Source organism: Bacillus rossius, chromosome 12, assembly GCF_032445375.1.
Source record: "Bacillus rossius redtenbacheri isolate Brsri chromosome 12, Brsri_v3, whole genome shotgun sequence".
NCBI lineage: Eukaryota > Metazoa > Arthropoda > Insecta > Phasmatodea > Bacillidae > Bacillus > Bacillus rossius.
This window is the reverse complement of record NC_086339.1, coordinates 14,167,947-14,187,083: the sequence shown is the minus strand read 5'-3', so window position 1 is coordinate 14,187,083 and position 19,137 is coordinate 14,167,947. Positions and strand designations below refer to the sequence as shown.

At 42.7% G+C, this 19,137-nt stretch overlaps 1 protein-coding gene across 1 annotated transcript; it reads right to left on the bottom strand.

The window, feature by feature from the left end:
* Positions 1–509: 509 nt before the first annotated feature.
* Positions 510–15,120, bottom strand: LOC134537253 (fibronectin-like). Its single transcript, XM_063377522.1, has 12 exons — positions 15,090–15,120; positions 14,566–14,874; positions 13,489–13,785; positions 12,102–12,404; positions 10,438–10,719; positions 9,889–10,191; positions 8,534–8,809; positions 7,240–7,521; positions 5,152–5,454; positions 4,575–4,862; positions 2,386–2,667; positions 510–976 (listed from the first exon to the last, which is right to left on the bottom strand). The coding sequence occupies exons 1-12, from the start codon at positions 15,118–15,120 to the stop codon at positions 870–872; spliced, it is 3,063 nt and encodes a 1,020-aa protein (XP_063233592.1). The 3' UTR covers positions 510–869.
* Positions 15,121–19,137: the final 4,017 nt, after the last annotated feature.

Here is a 19,137-nt window from a genome sequence, read left to right as displayed (position 1 = left end):
AATGCATTTATGCCGGTTACCTTGAGATCAGTTTGTAAGCACATTAATCACAAATATTCTATAATTTGTTCTAGAATGAGAAAAAAAGGACACAATCCGCTGATACCAAATGCCATTCTTACGCATCACACAGTATCATTTTCAATGCTTTTTCCAGTACTAAATTTATGCACTGAAAAGAAAACAAATAACTCTAGAAAATACAACAATACTAAAATAATCAGTCCTATTAAGGGAAGGTTTTGTTTTATTTTTTTCCACTCATATACACAATTTCTTACAATTCCTTTGAAAATGTTAAGTTTACATAAGAGTGAATAACAAAAAAAATAATCTTAAAACTAAGCTACACTCCTAGGAATATTAGTTCTAATCACATAAATTATATATCTTTAAATATTAAAATAAAATGTACATTGCTCAATAACACGATAAAATTTTTAATATACAGTGGTAACAAGTAAACACAGTATTTGTTTTTACAAAAATTTCCTTATTTTTAAAATTATTTTGCACTCTGTGATGATACTACACGTTTATAGTTAGCGTCAGCCAAACCATAAAAAAAAAGTTTTTGGTGCAATGAAAATTACACGTTAATCAGTTGCATGGCTCTACTTTTCTCAACCAAGCCTATTATTGTTATGGAAGAAAATAATTGTATTCTTGGGCCGATAATTTAAAACTGTTTCAACTGTTGCATTCTTAGGTGATATATATATATATATATATATATATATATATGTATATGTATTACTATTTTTCTTTTATATTATTTTTACTAACAGAACAGTGTAAACTAAATTCAAGAGTGTCGCGGGTGCAGGAACTGACTCCTGCCGGAACCACGCGCGCGACGGGGTCGCGGATCAGAGGCGTGTCCGCGCGCGCAGTCCCAGGAGGTGTGCCCAGGCGCAGGCCAGCACGCCGAGGGACCACGCGGCGGTCGTCGGGCGCGCCCCGCCGTTACCGGTCGCTGGAACAAAAATAAAAAAAAAATAAAAAAAAGGAAATCCACTCCTGGTCACGAAAAAAAAAACGAGGGGTAGACAAACACAAACAGCATTACGAGAATTCAGTATAATCACAGCATCGTCATTTCTTCCCCTCCCCCGCCCGTCTCTGCATATCCCCGCCTCCCCCTTAACCAAAAAAAAAAGGGGGGGGGTTTGTCTGTAAAGTTGGTTTACGGACGATAATTTTACGTTATAACGTCATTAGAAAACATTGATGAAAAATTGCATACTTTTTTAATTTTCAAATATTGTTTACAGTTTTTTGCATTTTTAATTTAAATAATTTGTTTAAATATAATCACGAACAATTAGTTCTATAAATAAACTGAAATCAAATCAATGCCAATAAATTGTTAGTTTGAAATAACGAAATTGTACAAACAAATCAAATATTTTAAATTGCTGCTTTTGAAAAGCCTGTTTGATATTAGGTATAGAAGATTGTCTCGCACGGTGGTTGGCCGGTTCTTTCACGCTCGGCTCTGGCGGAACGTGACAATGAGTCATGATATTTCGTGCGTGCAGCCGGCGTTCATCGAATATTATAAGACGTTATCACGTCAAAACTAGAACTTGCGTTGGAGTGGCGTCGCCACTGACGCACTCTCCTCCTCCACCTACCACCACGTATCCTCATGCGTAACGCTCGCAAATTGTAGCGTCCTCAGCAAAGAAGTTTCACTTCGAGTAGTATTTCATACATGCAAGAAAATTACCATGGTAAAAAATTGGTTGTCTGATGTAAAGTCGGTTTACGGACGATAGTTTAACGTGACAACGTCATAACAAAACATTGATGAAATGATTGCATTCTTTTATGACTAAATTTGAATCATTTTTATCGAATTATCACTATTTTGTATGGATACAAAGAAGGAGTGAAATGAAATCTACAATTTAATTGATAAATTTACTTTTATTTGCTCTCATTAATTCAAAATATGTTTATTACTTTAACGAAGAGATTATTTTAACAATAACTTTTATACATGTTAGCTATTTAATTTTCTTCCGATCTGTGTTATTCAGTTAAGGACAGGACGATGATAGGAAAAGTAGGAAACGAATGGGAGGTGTTTCAAGTTTAATGTGCCTCGAAAAAAGTCAAAATCGATGGTTGTTCCAATCGAGTGGAAGAGAGATAGATGCGGTGCAAGCGTACAATGAGCGTAACGGGACACAGCGTAACGGGACAATGTGCGTAACTGAACAATGTGCGTAACGGGACACCGTGTAATGGGACCATGTGCGTAACGGGACATTTTTTCGTGCATGCAGCCGGCGTTCATTTTTTTATTAGACGTTGCCGCGTCAAAATGTACAATATTTTTTTTCCCTTGCAGTGTGACAGATTGAAGTGGACACTCACCCTCGTCTGTGGTGGCCTGAAGGCTCCTGGGGGCAGACCTCTGCCCTGCCTGCCCCAGCGCCGTCACAGTCACCGTGTACCCGCTGCCCGGCTGCAGGCCTGCCAACCTGCGCTCCTTCTCCGCGGCGCCGGTCTTCTCGCAGACGCCAGCGCCTCCCGCGGCGGCGACGCACACCTCGTAGCCGCGCGCGCACTCCGCGTTCCACAGCGGCGCGCCCCAGCCCACCGCCAGCGAGTCGGCGGTGCGGTTCTCGACCGCCAGGGCGCTCACCTCGCCGGGGGCTGCCAGGACATATGCGTGACGTCACCAACCGCCACCACGGACACGCGTCCCGGTGATACGAACTAGAGGCCCGTCTGCAATAGCAATGTCCTAAACTGTGTCCGAAGAAAACTCGTCGCTGATTGGTCCACGCGACGACCCTCCGACGTCATGCGTCAAGTGGGCGAAGGGTCCGAACCTACCTGGTCCGAAGACATCCGTCAATTTGAACTTTTCGTCCCAACCTGCGTACTTCGGACACAGGAAAAATAACATAACACTCGCGATATTTGAATTTCCGGTTCCCGTTTGAAAACGTGGTGGTTTTTTTTTTGTTATTGAAGGAAATGGAAGGTGTTGTTAAGTCAATAAGAGCCACTTTGCCTTACTGAATAAATTTAAATATATAATATTGAACTCCCACAACTTTCATAAGTTCAATCTCAAACTACAAAGCATCAAAACAATAAACAAAAACATTTTGGTTTGGCACATTTACTGCGCTCTGGTAACAACTTTAGAAATCAATACATTCGGACATCGGACATCGCAATTGTGGACAGGACATTTTTCGGTGAGACAATGTGACGTCACTCACATGCGGATAAGGACACGGACCACGCACAGTTTCGGACTATTGTAGACGGGCTCTAAGAGAAACCCATGGTTAAGAGTTTAAAGACTTTTCTGTGGACACACGCCATTGCCGTTTACACCGTGCGTCATAAGAATCCTCGATAACGGTCAAAGAATATGAATGTGCAAACATTCAGAAGATTAAGGAACCGAGGACTGAATATTCCTGGAAAGGAATTTGTTAAAATAATATCTACCGCACTGACGAACACGGTAGGTAGCGAAAAGAACAAAACAACAACTCTGAACAGCACAGAGACAAACAAAGATGATTCGAAATGGATAACATGGACAGCACAACATTGCAGCGAAGCACATGATGCGAACCAAACGATAAAAATTAAACTGAAAGTATCACACAGAACTGTCCTATTTTCTTTTATTTCTGCTCATTTTTCTCAGTGACTCTGTAATATTTACGTGTAGGCCCCTAGATATAAAACTCACCCAACGTGGTTATTTTGTGGATTGGCGAAAAAAAAAAAAAGGTATAAAGCTTTCCTGAAGAAATTTGGTTTTTGAGTACGAAAAAGTGAAAGTATCATGCAGAACTGTCCAGTTTTCTACCATTTCTGCTCATTTTTTTTTAAATCTCAGTGAGACTGTAATGTTAATGTGTAGGCCCCTAGTGATAAAACTCACCCAACGTGATTTTTTTGTGGATTGGCGCAAAAAAAGGTATTAAGCTTTCCTGAAAAAAATTTGGTTTTTGCGTACGAAAAACTGAAAGTATCATGCAGAACTGTCCAGTTTTCTTCCATTTCTGCTCATTTTTTTTTAAATCTCAGTGACTCTGTAATGTTAATGTGTAGGCCCCTAGTGATACAACTCACCCAACGCGGTTCTTTGTGGATTGGCGCAAAAAAAAAAAAAGTATTAATCTTTCCTGAAGAAATTTGGTTTTTGCGTACGAAAAGGTATTGGAAAAAACTACGTATTTTCACGTATATTTGGACGGTCTCCGGGTAAAAGGTAACAAGTTAAGAATTCACTTTTTGCAGGAGAAACAAAAAAAACTCTTAGATAAAAATTGAATTTAAACACTTAAATTTTTCTTGCATTATTCTTTTATTTACCAACATAGTTGCCAATGATTAAAAATGCATTATATATTCTAAGTATAATTAAGAGTTTATTGCTGGAAAAAAACTAAAAATCACCAAAATGTGACTTGTTACCTTTTACCCGGAGACCGTACTTTTTTTTTTTTTTTTTTTTTTTTTTTTTTTTTTTTTTTTTTTTTTTTTTAGTGATGTGACTAGACCGAGACTGAAAAGAAACGGGAGCGTACTCGCGAGGTCCAGGTCGACGTACGCGGCGGCGGACAGCAGGCCTCCGGCGCCCAGGCTGCTGACGGCGAGGACGTACTGCTCGCAGGCCGGCAGCCCGCCCAGCGAGTAGGAGGACGCAGGGGCGGCCACGACAGCGCACCTCGCGGAGGCCAGGGGAGAGGGGGCGGCGCGCCAGCACACCTGGTGGCCGCGCACGCAGGCGGCGGGCTGGCGCGGCGGGTCCCAGCTCAGCTCCGCCGCCGGGGAGCCGCCCGTCCGCAGGCTCAGGCGGGACACGGCCGCCGGACCTGCCGCGTTCAACACGACTGGTTCTCTTTCCTCACAACGTGCCTTAAAATACACTCTTTAGCCTAGCCGCCAGAAACTACACGCTTTAGAAAAAATGAATGTCTGGCCGCCAGAACCTACACACTTTAGAAAAAATTAATGTCTGGCCGCCAGAACCTACATGCTTTAGAAAAAAAGAATGCAAAAAACATAACAGGAACAGTATATTCCAAGTATGGCCCCACAAAGTCCAGAACTGCGAGAACCACTCAGAGAACGTGTGCAGTTTCTGGTGCTCCGAGTACTCACTCTCGTACGCAGTGTGCAGCAGGACCGTGTTGTTCGCGGACACCACGCCGCCGCCGGCGTTGACCGCGACGGACACGCTGTAGTTGGAGCATGGGGCCAGCCCGGTGACATTGAACTCCGTCCCGGAGGCCGGCACCCTGGTCGAGTTCCAGCCTCCTAGCTGCTGGGCGTCGGCGTTTTGGGGCCGCCACGAGACCACCACCTCCTCGGCGCACTCGGCGTTGGCCAGCGGGTTCCTCCAGGAGACCAACATAGACGTCTCCGTGCTGCCGGTCAGGGTCAGCTCCTCCACCGCCGCCGGACCTGGCACAGGCATAGTTAGTTACCTTTACCCTGCCTTGCGTTACTGACGGGGTCAGTCATGTAGTGAATTGCGTTAAAACCGAAATAACACCGCAAAGCATGTCAGTACGCCATCTAATGCCGAAATGCAAGTTAATACACAATTCACCTCCGAAATGAAACCCAAAATATTTTTTTTTAAAAATCAGCATTTTGAAAAACTCAAACTACAATGACTACATTTTTTTTACTATGGTAAATTAATTGCATGTAATTTATGTAGATATAACTTTGTAACAAAATGTATAAACTAAACATATTAGAAAAAATAGCAAAATGTTTTCTTGCATCCCTTTTATTTGTAACATGTTTTTACAATTAATGGAGTTGGCACATTTTTAAAATACAAAAAAAAAATTGTAAATGTATTTTTTCTCAGTAGTTCTCTTCCAGACATGCATATTGTTATAACTAATTATGTTGTTGTATAACAGCATCATGACTGTGTCAGACAAAACAAGACTATCTTGGAGAAATAAGTAGGTACTAAGAAATATTTTAGTTTCATAATTGTTAAACATAAAAAAAAAACAATAATACCCAAATCTCATGTTTTAAAAACGAAATTGCTTTTAAAGTAAAACCATTTATTATTGTCCCAAGTTATTAGTGTCACGTCTGGGGCCTGGATATATTGTGGATTCAAAGATATGTGTGATAGACTCCACGGTCTTCCACATACTCGGATAAAAGTCATCTGTTCATTTGCTGAGAAGTCTCAACTAGGTAGACTGTGATTCAATGTCCAAAATCGTCCAAATTAACTGAATTAGTACCTGGAGCAGCACACGGATATAAGGAGTTAAATTTTAACCTAACACGAAATGTATCAATGAATTGTCCCGATCTACAGTTATGTTAGTATCTATGGTCTAGGAATGGCTGATGACAAAAAGTATGGACCCACAAATTCTGCTGCATTATTTGGCGAACATTTGTAACATGGATTGCATGACTGTTCTATTGAGGTATTAGTCTGTGGAATGAATGCCTGTTCTAAACTTGGGAGGCACTGTGGTTAGCAATTTTGTTAAATAGCTTGAGAAAAACTCGCTAGGAACAATCATAATAATTCCGTCACATACCATCACCAGCATCATGCAATACCATTATCCCAACATTGTACTCGGATTTCATCTAGACATATTGGCATCTGTGGTTAGGAATAGTTTACCACAATACCTTCGAATTCTTATAACTTACAACAATGGTGCAAACTGTCTGGAACTCATGATGATGATTTCATCGATTAATTCTACACCAGAATAAAACACATGAGCATTAATTTGATGATTGAATCTTAATTCTCTTGACAGGTTATGCACTACCCTGAGCAAGTAACAAACCATGGAAGAAAAACAGTTTTGAAACAACCATATCCAGCCACGATTAGTGCGCTGACTTATTTCACTCCAGGAAAAAAATCAACTTGCCTATATATAATTAAGTCTGTTAGGAATTCTCATTTATCAATACCATGGTCACATACAACTTGATTTGGTAACAACTTCTCTTCCTTGTTTAAACTGGATCAGGATCGTCAAGGGGCGTGTCAAGAGAACTGCAGTCCAATCATAAACGTGAAGCAGACGTGTATGTGTATCAAGTCTACTTTGCCACCCAAGGAATACACGAATTGTCATGACTCTAACCATATGCAACCCAATCCAGCCTCTCGTGATCACCTTCAAGTGGCTTGATCATCTATCAGAACAGTTCAGACCAAGCACTGGCGTATCCACCCACCGGTGTCCGCCTCGATGTAGCTCTCCTCGGAGAGCTCTCCCGTCGGCCCCACGGCTGCCAGGGACACCTCATAGCGGCTGCGCCTCTCCAGACCGGAGATGGCCATGTCTATATCGTCGTACGGCACCTGGATGCACGAGCGGTTCGCCGAAGAAGCCTCGCCCCAGCACACCTGGTACCAGCTCACGCAGTCGGCGTTGGACGAGGGTGGTTCCCACTCGACGGCCACGGACTGACAGGAGTTCCCGGCGGCCACCGCGAGGTTCTCCACCTTGCTTGGAACTGGAGCAAGAAGGTGCATTGAAAGGTCATTACTATGGCATTAAACAGTCGGAACAATCTGTAATCCTGCACTAATCTAGTGGGAAGAAGGCACAATACCAAAAATCATTTGACCGGAATTTCAGTCCATTGCCTTTTGGTCTAGTGTCTTTCATTCTAGTGACTTTAGGATATACGAGTATCGAGCTTCTGATTTTCGGCTAACTACAACATCCAAAATATAGCTGCTTGCTTTTAAGATATTTTTCTGGTGAATTTCAGCTTTTGACGGTGTATAGTCCTGTCCCAGCTGCTTCCTCCATTTAGGCTACTGGCAGACTCCAGGGAGGGAAATTGTCTGTACTTTTACGAAAGATTAATTTTAAAACAAGTTGCCAAAAAATAACTTGTAAAACTACAAGAAATATATTGTAAATTTGTACAAACAAGGCTATGGATATTTTTGCATATATGTCAAACATTTAGATAAATTTCTTACAAAAGTTGGCGCATAATTTTATATTTGCAATGATGTTTTATTTGTAATCGAATATTGAACAATTTGATTATTTTATTGGTTTATGCTCATTAATGTGCGCAGTTAATACTGGAAAGCTAATTCAGGGAACGGTTTACAAATCACATTAAGTATTGGCGGTTCTGTAATAACACAAATCATAAATGCCCGGGTGAGAATCCGAACACTATTTTGCAGTGATACAGATGTTTTCCAACCCGAAGGCTGGCAACCTCAAAACCTCCCCTTCCAAATATGCGCCCTTGTATGGTAGCTTGGGAGTCAACTTCCAAATCCCATTCTTAATCTCCAGAGAAAGTAATTTAGACAGATATGACTGGGGATTACTCCCTTTTGATCGGGAAGGTGTTAGAGCTTCAGCTATGACCAGAGGCTAGGTCTACCCAACTCAGCTAACCAGACAGTTGGTTGCTCTTTTTTTTTTGCAGTGATACAGTTGTTCTCATGGTAAATGTAATGTTACATGGACCGGAGCCGCCAAAAGGCATCGCTCACCGGCCAGGTCCAGGCTGGCGTTGACGGCGGCGGACAGCGAGCCGTCGATGGACACGGTCCTCACACTCGCCTCGTACACTTCGCAGTCCAGCCGCCCCTCGAGGGCGAACACCTCCCCTGCGGTGCGGGCGCATGCTGCGGCCTCGACTGCACCGGCGCGGCGCCAGCACACCTGGTAGCCCGTGGCGCAGGTCGGCGCCTGGGTAGGAGCCCGCCAGCGCACCATCGCCGTCGACCCCTCCATCTGCAGCCGTACGTCGCGCGCGGAGCCAGCACCTGCGACCCAACAGCCCCCCTGGTTCCTACTCCTAGAGCTATAAACACATTGCTGCCATCTGGGGAGGGTGGCGCGGACCAAAGTTCACAAAGCCGAAGTGAAATGTTGTAGTGTTAACTGTTTTAATGATACTCATTTTCGATAATCATGTCCAAGGCCGGGGTTTAGTACTATTTTTATGTCATATTAGCTATTACCGGAGCCATTAAATCATATGATGAATGTCCATAAAGTAAGTACCTACCATTTCTACTTCACATTTTCACAAAGTGGCCAATTAGTTCCAGGAACTTTTCGCAAAGCTCTACCAGATTATTTACTCCCTCTACATAGAGGTTCGCCGCATGGAAATGGGACGGACTTGGAATACGCAATGTGTGTAGCCTAAATGATGAATACCGTTTTTTTACACGAAAAAGGCCTCGTTTTGGATGATTTAATGAAATGTGGGTCAAACATTATCGTGGTATGTTTTAAAATTCTTTAGCAAAAAATTATATAATTCTATTTCGTCTTTTACAATCATAAAAATTCCGATGATTTTAAAAGGGCAGGAAATATTAAAATTCCAGTTTTATATTCCCTTTCATTCTCCTTGTCCGTACTGCACAAAATGTTTAAAATGCAACTTTGCAAAGCTAATTATCTAATTATCAAATTAGTGTTTTGTCATCGGGCCTCGATAAATCTACAAAGTTTGAATGAAATCTGGCCGTTTAAAGTGGGTCAAAATTGCACCCAAAGGAGTCGGTTACAAACATACAAACATACAAACAAACAAACAAACATACAGGTGAAGCTAATATAAAGTGTGTAAAAGGTATTTGATATATATGTATTTTATGTTCATTTTGTGAAAGTTCGGCCACTAAAAGAGTCGGCATATTTAATTTTTTGGATTGTAAATATTAAATAATTTTCTGAAACAGAACATACAACGAATGTATAAGCTCCCGATTTTTTTGATAGATTCGTGGAACCACAAGAGTGTGAATTTTATGTTTCAATCCACCATTATGATTTTAGTGCATTTTTTATAAAACGAATAAGCCACTAGAAAACAACATCGATTACTCACGTTCATTCAAGGTTGGGGCCAGTATCGTCTCGGACGTCGACCGAATGCTCCCAGCAGCAGTGACCATGACGGAGACGCTGTAGTTGGAGCACGGGGCCAGCCCGGTGATATTGAACTCCGTCCTGGAGGCCGGCACCCTGGTCGAGTTCCAACCCCCCGGCTGCTGGGCGTCGGCATCTTGGGGGCGCCACGAGACCACCACCTCCTCTGCGCACTCGGCATTGGCCAGCGGGTTCCTCCAGGAGACCAGCACGGAGGTCCCCGTGCTGCCGGTCAGGGTCAGATCCTCCACCGCCCCTGGACCTGACAGAGCAGCGACCCGCGAAACTTAAATCTCCTTTGGCTCCGCCTGCTAGGGTTCCCTGTCCCATAAGTATCGGGAATTCCCACTACTTTTTATATCGTGGAAGAATCGGGAATTTAAAGTTGATCCCCTGTTCTTTCGGTACTTTCGGGACATCGACAAGACTTGTTTAGTTGTTACTGCATGGCACTTCAATTGTAAGTTTTTTTTTCCATAATTTATTGAAAGCTCTCCTCGGGGTCTACCTGTGCGCACCGTCGCCGAGGTCCTGTCCACCTCAGACTCCTGGTGCCGGTAGGCCACGCTGACCACGTGGGCCGCGCACGCCTGCAGCCCTGGGTCGCTGGCCCACGACAGCTGCCCCCTGGGCACCAGGTCGCAGGTCGGGCCCATTTCCCTGGACTCCGTCTTCAGGCACACCTCGTAGTCGTCGATGCAGGCAACGTTCTTCGCCGGGGCGTCCCACTGCACGCGGATCGAGTTGGACGACGTCACCGTGCACTTCAGGTCGGACAACGGTCCTGGATCTGAAACATGTAGGGTGTCCATAAATGAATGTCCCAATGTAATTTTATAGTATAACAGTACTTACAACAAATCACACATCAAATTGAAGGTAAACTAACCTATCTTTTTTATACAGCATGCCTCCAAACAAAAGTCCAATTCTTCCCACACTTTTGTTAACACGTCCGGAGTAATGGAAGCTATAGCCTCTTCAATTCTGTGTCTCAACCTTGGCAAATCAAGAGGTAGCGATTGAATCTTGCATCATATAGCTTTAAAGTATGTAACAACTTTAACCGGTATGGATGCATGTGTAAATGTTTTCTTAAAACCTTCCGCACGGTCGTCTTCAGCAACTGAAATTCAAGACTTGCTTTCCGAACAGATTTCTCAGGACTATGCAGGTAAGATGCTCTGACACGGTCAACATCCTATACAGACACTTTTGGTCATCCCGTTATTTTCCCTTTGCAAACACATCCGGTCTTTTCGAATCGCCTATACCATCGGCAGATGTTTTTGCCACATGGGAGATCACAATCAAACTTTAAACAAAACACATGTTCAACTGCAATTACAGATTTACTTTTAGCAAATTGCAGATCACAACATGGTTTACGCTCCGGAGTCGTCATTTTGCATAGGTGGCGCTGCAAGCGAGAAAGCAATGAAGAAGTACTTATGCATGCGCTTACCTAAAACTGTTAAGAGTTATTCTTAATAGTGACCTTGAACAAACACTCTACAACACTTACAGTTGATACTGATAAAATTTATAACTGGGACATTCTTTTATGTACATACTGTACTCTGTCATGTAACTTGTCTCAGATATGATAGTTCTCAAACCAGTGGTCTATGTAGCCATTTGCCACTGCTGACTCGTCAAATTTCTGTTCACCGTGTTTTGTAAACAACTACATGGCTAGTTCAAATCAGGACCGTAATGCCAAGCGTCATCCTTGGAACATTCATGCGTTGTAACAACCTCCAAATGAAAAATTTGTATTATTTAGGGCATCAGCCCGAAAGTTACGGTGAGGTCGTATCCACCATATGGGTTCAAAGTGTACTACTACATTGCTACTGAGTATTGAAACATTTATTATTTATGTTTTTACTACTGTTAAATTACCATTTGGAAAAATGTTTTATTTTGTTCACCTTTCTAATAATGTCGCTGTAGTGATATATTTTGTTTATTGTTTTAAGACTCTGAGAACATTTATTTTGGTTAAACATGATGGTGTTAATGTATTTAAGGACCCCTATGACTATGTACACCAAGTTAATTAATGCGGTAAATAAGAGCACATGTCTGCAAGGCCTGGTTCATGTTGGTAAGATGACAGTGATAAAACCACCACACCATTGCATTTTGGTGGTCCGCTTCGATTCACACCTGCGAAGCCCGTGGTGAAGGTGGTGTTGGACTCGTCGGAGGTGCCGTTGATGCCGTCGATGGCGCCGACGGCAGTCACCGCGACGTCGTAGCCGGTGCAGCCAACGACGCCCGTCATGTTGAGCGCCCTTGAGCCCGCCGGGGCCGTGCCGCAGGTCTCCGCCGAGTCTGCCCCTCCGCCCGAGGGCTTCCAGCAGACCCGGTACCACTGGAGACAGGTCCTGCTGAGAGGAGCGGTCCAGCTGACCTCGGGGACCAGCGTCGTCTTCTCCGTCACCGAGACCGAGCGGACCTCGCTCGAACCTGCGGGACCCAGTCAGTGGAGAGGGGAGACCACGAGAGGAACCACTGGGGAGGAATCGGCACCATGCCACTAATCCGATGCGAAAGAACATGGCCCGTAGTTGCACTTTTTTAAGTCATAAATATACATTAATGAAGCAATGGTAATAGGCAAGATTATATATATATTTTGGATACAGAATACATGCCAAAGATTAAAGGTCGTTGGTAAATTCATTAGTGAATTTTTATTTCTCACTACTGTGGTAATATATATTTATATATAATAACATTTGTAAATACTTCTTTACCTGAACCAAAAAAGAGGTATCCAAAATCAAAATAAAAAATCCCTGATTTTGTCACGTTGCAACAAGAGTCCATTGCTGAAAAGTACAGGTTGCACTCACCAATGTGGAAGGAGATGGTGCAGGTATTCATTCCAGCAGGTTCCAACACAATGCGAGAGGCCTCGGCCAAGGTGTACAAGTCGTACTCACCGGTGGCGAAGGATATTTTAATGGCCTCCTCCTACAGCTGTTGGCAGCTCGCAAAAAGAGGCCATGCCTGAAGTGTACAGGCTGCACTCACCAGTGTGTAAAGGAGATGGTGCAGGTATTCATCCAGCAGGTTCCAACACAATGCGAGAGGCCTCGGCCAAGGTGTACAAGTCGTACTCACCGGTGGCGAAGGATATGTTAATGGCCTCTTCCTACAGCTGTTGGCAGCTCGCAACGAGAGGCCATGTCTGAAGTGTACAGGCTGCACTTACCAGTGTGTAAAGGAGATGGCGCAGGTATTCATCCAGCAGGTTCCAACACAATGCGAGAGGCCTCGGCCAAGGTATACAAGTCGTACTCACCGATGGCGAAGGATATGTTAATGGCCTCTTCCTAAAGCTGTTGGCAGCTCGCAACGAGAGGCCATGGCTGAAGTGTACAGGCTGCACTCACCAGTGTGGAAGGAGACGGTGGCAGGCTGCTAACCCAATGCCAGACGCCGCGGGCAGGGCAATCAAGCTGCACTCACCGGTGGTGAAGGGGATGGCGGCAGGCTGCTAACCCAATGCCAGACGCCGCGGGCAGGGCAATCAAGCTGCACTCACCGGTGGTGAAGGAGATGGTGTAGTTGTTCATCCAGCTGCCGTCGGCGTCGTGCGGCATCAAGGTGAGGGTGTACAAGGTGCAGGGCTGCAGGTCGTAGTCGTTGGACCAGTAGCCCTTGGAGCTGAGCTGCGTGGAGCAGCTGAGGGGCTGGCCGCCGCCCGTCTCGTAGTGCTCCTCCAGGCAGGCCCGGCACTCCGTCACGCAGTACTCCGTGCTCCTGGGGATGTCCCAGGACACGCGCGCCCCCTGGCTGCCCACGCTCCACAGCCGGAGGTTCTGTATGGGCTCTCCCTCGGCTGGGGCAAGCGATCAGACTGAATGAGATACCGACTTGGGCATACTTTCCAGTCATACTTCTTCGCTTGATTAGGTAGATAATCATTTTAACTCATTTTTATATTTTTTTTTGCTTGAAAACCATTATCAGTATACTGACAATATGCAAAAATAACAAAGAAATATTTTGTTCAAATTTACAATATTTTTCGTATTGTATCACAACCATTATTTGGCAAATTGTTTCCAATGCCACAACCACAACCCGAAAAGTTCTGAATTTTCTTAATATTTTTTTCCTGCATACCATAATTATTTTGTAAATGGAACAGAAACGTTCATGTTGAATTACAGATAATTGTAAATTTTTATATTTACATGAAAACAATCCGTATCACTAAAAAAAAATTGTTCAAAGTTATACTGGGTCCGGATTCTCACCCGGTCATTTATGCTCTGTGTTGTCCCAGCACCCCCAATAATTAAAGTTATTAGCAAACTGTCCCATGAATGGTTTTACAGTGACATAGTAAAATAAAAAAAAGTCAAATTCGTAAAATTTAAAATTACATTTTCTATGGTTTAAAAAAATAAATTTAAAAAAAGTTTTTAATATTGGCAAAAATAACCATAGATGATATGTGTTGTACGAAGTTGCAATTATTATTTTTTTCTCGTAGCGTTACAAAATTATTTCTCTCGGCAGCTGACTCCCGAAGGAATCTTTTTTCTAAAGCGCAGACCCGTGAAAACGTGCGCGGGCGATCGGGCAGTTTCGGAGGTCTCCGGAGGACTCTCACCGGTGTATCCGGCCCCGGCGCGCACGTAGGCGGGTTGCGACTCGCCGCCCGCGCGGCCGACTGCGCTCACCGCCACCAGGTAGGGCTTGCAGTTCTTGAGGCCGGGCACCAGGTAGCCGGCGGCCCCCGCGGGCAGGCTCGCCATGTGCGTGGATGAGGCCGCCGTGTCGCAGGAGCGGTCTCCCTCCCGGTAGGGACACCAGCGCACCGAGTAGCCGCGCGCGCAGTCGGGCCGCGGCGGCTCCCAGCTCACGCGCACCGAGAAGGCGCTCGAGTTGGCCGCCGCGAGGTTCCTCACCGCGCCGGGAGCTGCGCGGGGGGGCAGCACCGTACCACAGCTCTTCACGCGCCACGTCAGCACCCAGGTCCACTGATACCTTGACTAACTAACCGAACCTAGCGTGCTCATAAATGACGCGACACCTAATGTTTGGTACTTAGTGTGAACTCCTGTATATAGAACTGTGCTGTGAGTTGGCTTTGTAGCACCTGCACCGGGCCAAGTGATACCCAGTTTAAATCACCCGCGCCCCAGCGTTTTACAGTTGGCACCATGTTGGAACACTGCAAGTGTTGGCGTCCATAAACTGTGAGATTGGCATCCCTGCAGTGAGAAACAAAAAAAAAACAGTCTTCGTTTCGATTGGCATGATGGCGGTAGGTCGCAATGGTGCGGCCTGATGCTATCGGGTAATTTATGTTGCGTCGTCGGTTAAAAACTTATTGATACAGTCCACATATGTTTATCAGCAGTAACACCTAACATTACCCAGCCAGCGTTGGGTAGACCTGGGTTTACTTCTTCTTATAGCATTACCCGTAGCACATATACATATTTACTATGTGACGCCGTGTTGTACCACTGCGTACGATAATCCTTCTACAGGACTCCGCTTCACGTACCATAATAATTTTTTTTAATGCTTTTTAAGAAGTGCATTTGAAATTTTCAACTTAAGATGTCGCTAGTAGTTAAACGGAATTCAATAGCATCAAATAAAAGAACGATTTCAATTACTATATTTTACAAATTATAGAAATATCATATCAGGAAAAAAAAATTAATTTGCACAACATTAAAGGAAATTGAATTTTAAATAAATATTTCGTGTATATTAAATTAAAGTGTTTGTTTTATTCGTCATTTTTCAGCGCCTTAGTGCCTTAGAGCCTCGGTGCCTTAGGCGCCTTACAACTAAATAGCTATGTTATGTTTTACGTTTAAAGCTGGACTCACGAAGCCACGCTCATTAGCCAATCAAATACAAGGTCGCCGTGACAAAATACGCTCCTCGGCGGCCCGCAAGAAATCGCCTAGATTATATTTTTTTCTAATTTCGTCTTGTCGTGCCGCACCATGAAAGCAAAATGCAAAACATTTACGAAACCAAATTTAAAAAATATTTTAATTACTTGGAAATTCTTTATGCTGAAAACCAGAAGAAAAAAATCTCGTTTTAAGTTTAGGTACTTTTTCACATTTGTAGTGTGCCGTCAAAGTTTCATTACGTTTATTTCTAACTTCTAGCGTAGCGGAACTGTTTTCTATCCCTTATCAACATAGCCGTAGTTTGTTTCCTTGTATCTAAAATAAACTTAATCTCACTTCGTGAAATAGACGACTAAATGTTACATTTTATGCACTTCAACTGTCAACAAGGCCTACACTGTTTTTAGCGCCTTCCACACTGCATTTTATGGACGCATTTGGCTTAGATTGGTTGTTAATATTGTCTTATTGTGACCCTACTGTGACCACCCGGCCATATTTGTAATTTTTTGACTTGATAACGTCTTATAAATCGATGAACGCCGGCTGCACGCACGAAAAAGCATGACTCATTGTCACGTTCCGCCTGAGCCGAGCGTGGAAGAACCTGCCAACCACCGTGCGAGAAAATCTTCTATAATATCAAACAGGTTAAGACGAGCTTTTTAAAAGCAGCAATTAAAAAAAAAATTGATATGACGTTATCACTTAAAATTATCGTCCGTAAACCGAATTTACAGACAATCCCCCCCTTTTTTTTACAGTTGGTAGCTCTGGCAGTTACATTTTTTACGTTAAAGACTTTTTTAATATTTAAAATATTTAAAAAAATAAATGTATTTGTTTTAATGTTAATTAGTTGTAAGTAATTTTGAGTTGTATTTATTATTTGCTTGTATTCTTGAGTTTTTTATTTCGATATTTCTTCGCCGTACCGATTGTGTTTGCGCCGGCCAGCTGCAGGGGCGCGACGATCACCGGGCTGACGTCACGCGGGACGCGAGCAGCTGTGCGCTAGGACTTGCCCGACAACCTCCGGCGAGACCGGATGCGCGCGCATCACGTGTTGCTTGTGAGGGTGCCGGGGGGGGGGGGGGGGGGGGGGGAACTCCGCGACACGAGGTTAGAAGGACCGCACGACCGCCATGCGAACACGGAGTCAAGGGGATTCGTCATGCCTGGCACCGCTGCGCTGCGAGAACTGTCAAAGGTAAAGCGCCGACTTGTATGTAATATGTATTCACCACCCGAAGTTAAAAGTTCGTTTGGGTAGAACTATTTGTAGAAGGAAAAAAACTTGGTTGTGGATTTTTAGCACTTGTTAAGTACTGTGTACGGTGCCAGTGTGCCAGTATCCGTTAATGAATCTGATAAATATTTGAATTCGGGTTATGACACTGTTGTTTTTTGGCGTGCATGAAAATTAATTTTCTACAGATTCGTAGTTGCAAAATGAACATTTTCAATTACGAACTTTGCTGTCTGTTGTTAAGTTTGTCAGATGACTGATTTTCGTAACGGACATTTTTTAGCGATGTCATCAGCGAGCCGTGGTTGATTGGAGGAATGGCCCGCGTAACAGCTTTTTCAACTGCGCGCTACCTATGAACTTTTTCGCGCGGCCAAGTTTTGGTTTTCAAAAATCCGGCCCCAGCAGGACATTACTTTTTCATAGATTTTAAAATGTTGCGAAGAAAAATAATTTTATTTGGAGCTCCACTCATTTTATAGCATATGTAATGAGTATGATAAGTACGTATATTTATGTGGTATTATTTTATAATTTTAATGGTATTTTATATAAAGTAATGTGCATATTGTATTAGGCGTGCTATTGTAATATTTTAGTACACAAATAATAACGGCCCTCAGAGTGTTGTTTAAAAGAAAGTTAGCTGATAACTTATTCTACAATTTATTTATTTATATATTAGGCCTACTATTTTTTATATTTCTGGAATTAAGTGTTAGTAACTGCCACAATTTCCTTAACGAGTATCACGTTTTGGAAGATAATGTTAAAGCTTCTTGTATCGCTATGGATTTTTACGTTATTAAAATATATAAGTTAAATTCTGCGCCTTATGTTATTCTTCCCCTGATCTGCCAAAGTAAGGTCTTAAAATTTGTAGTCTGCATTTTGAGAACACTCTTGCTTTTGATCGTCGCCTCGTGAAAGGGCTTATGACGCGATTAGTGGTAACTCGGTAGTTTATATATATATATATATATATATATATATATATATATATATATATATATATATATATATATATAGTGATTCTTGCGTAGAGAGCGTGGTCCGACTTTCGTTCTGAAGGAAAGGTGGGCTGCACTACGTTATTAACTTTGTCGTACTGGAATGCTGTGCGACATCTAATCGGATTTGTCGTGTCGTGTTTGTCGTGGCATTGTCACTCCAGCCATACACGGTTGAACTAAGATACATTTTGAGTGGCCTAAATTCAATAGAATTAAAATATAGTGCATACTTTTTCATTGTAAGTTGAATTTTTAACATTTTTTTTTTTGCAGTATGGATAAGGAGAACCAAATGGAATTATAACTGAACATTTTTGGGTTTAAATGCAATGCTGGGCGCTACTGCATGGAATAGTTTAAATTTCTTTCAGAAAATTATTTTTTAATTTTATTTGGCCTTTTAAAATCATTCCGATTCTGAGGATTTAAATTTTTTTTCTGAAATTAATTAGATATCACATCGTAGCTAGTAAAATTGACTTTAAACCTAAAAAGTTCCAGTTTTATATTCCATTTCATTCTCCTTATCCATACTGCACAAAATCGTTAAAAATGCAACTTTGGCAATGAATTGTGCGCAAAGTATGATATATATTTAATTTGTGAAAGTACAGTTACTTAAAAATTAGGCAAGTTTAATCGTGTGGAACGTAAATATAAAATAATGAACTGAAATTGGACATACCCTTTAGGCTGGTGTTCATAAACTACGCAAGCAATGTGATAACCCATTAAACGCAATACGCAAAAAAAAGGTTAGCAACCACATTTTATAGTACCGTCTTATAAACTATGCTAAGTGCAATATCACAGCACAAATACTGTTGAATTTAAAATATAAAATTATGCGCCAATTTTCGTAAAACGTAGTATCAGTTAGAAAAACAAACCTGGGTGACTCAATACACGTGATATGTAGAAGTGAAACTTATTTGGCAATTCAAACCTCGAGTCGTGAGAACTTGCATCGTAAGGGGTAAAACGGGCAGAGAAAGAGACAAATAAGACAATGTTCTAAAGTAACATGAATTAACACTTAA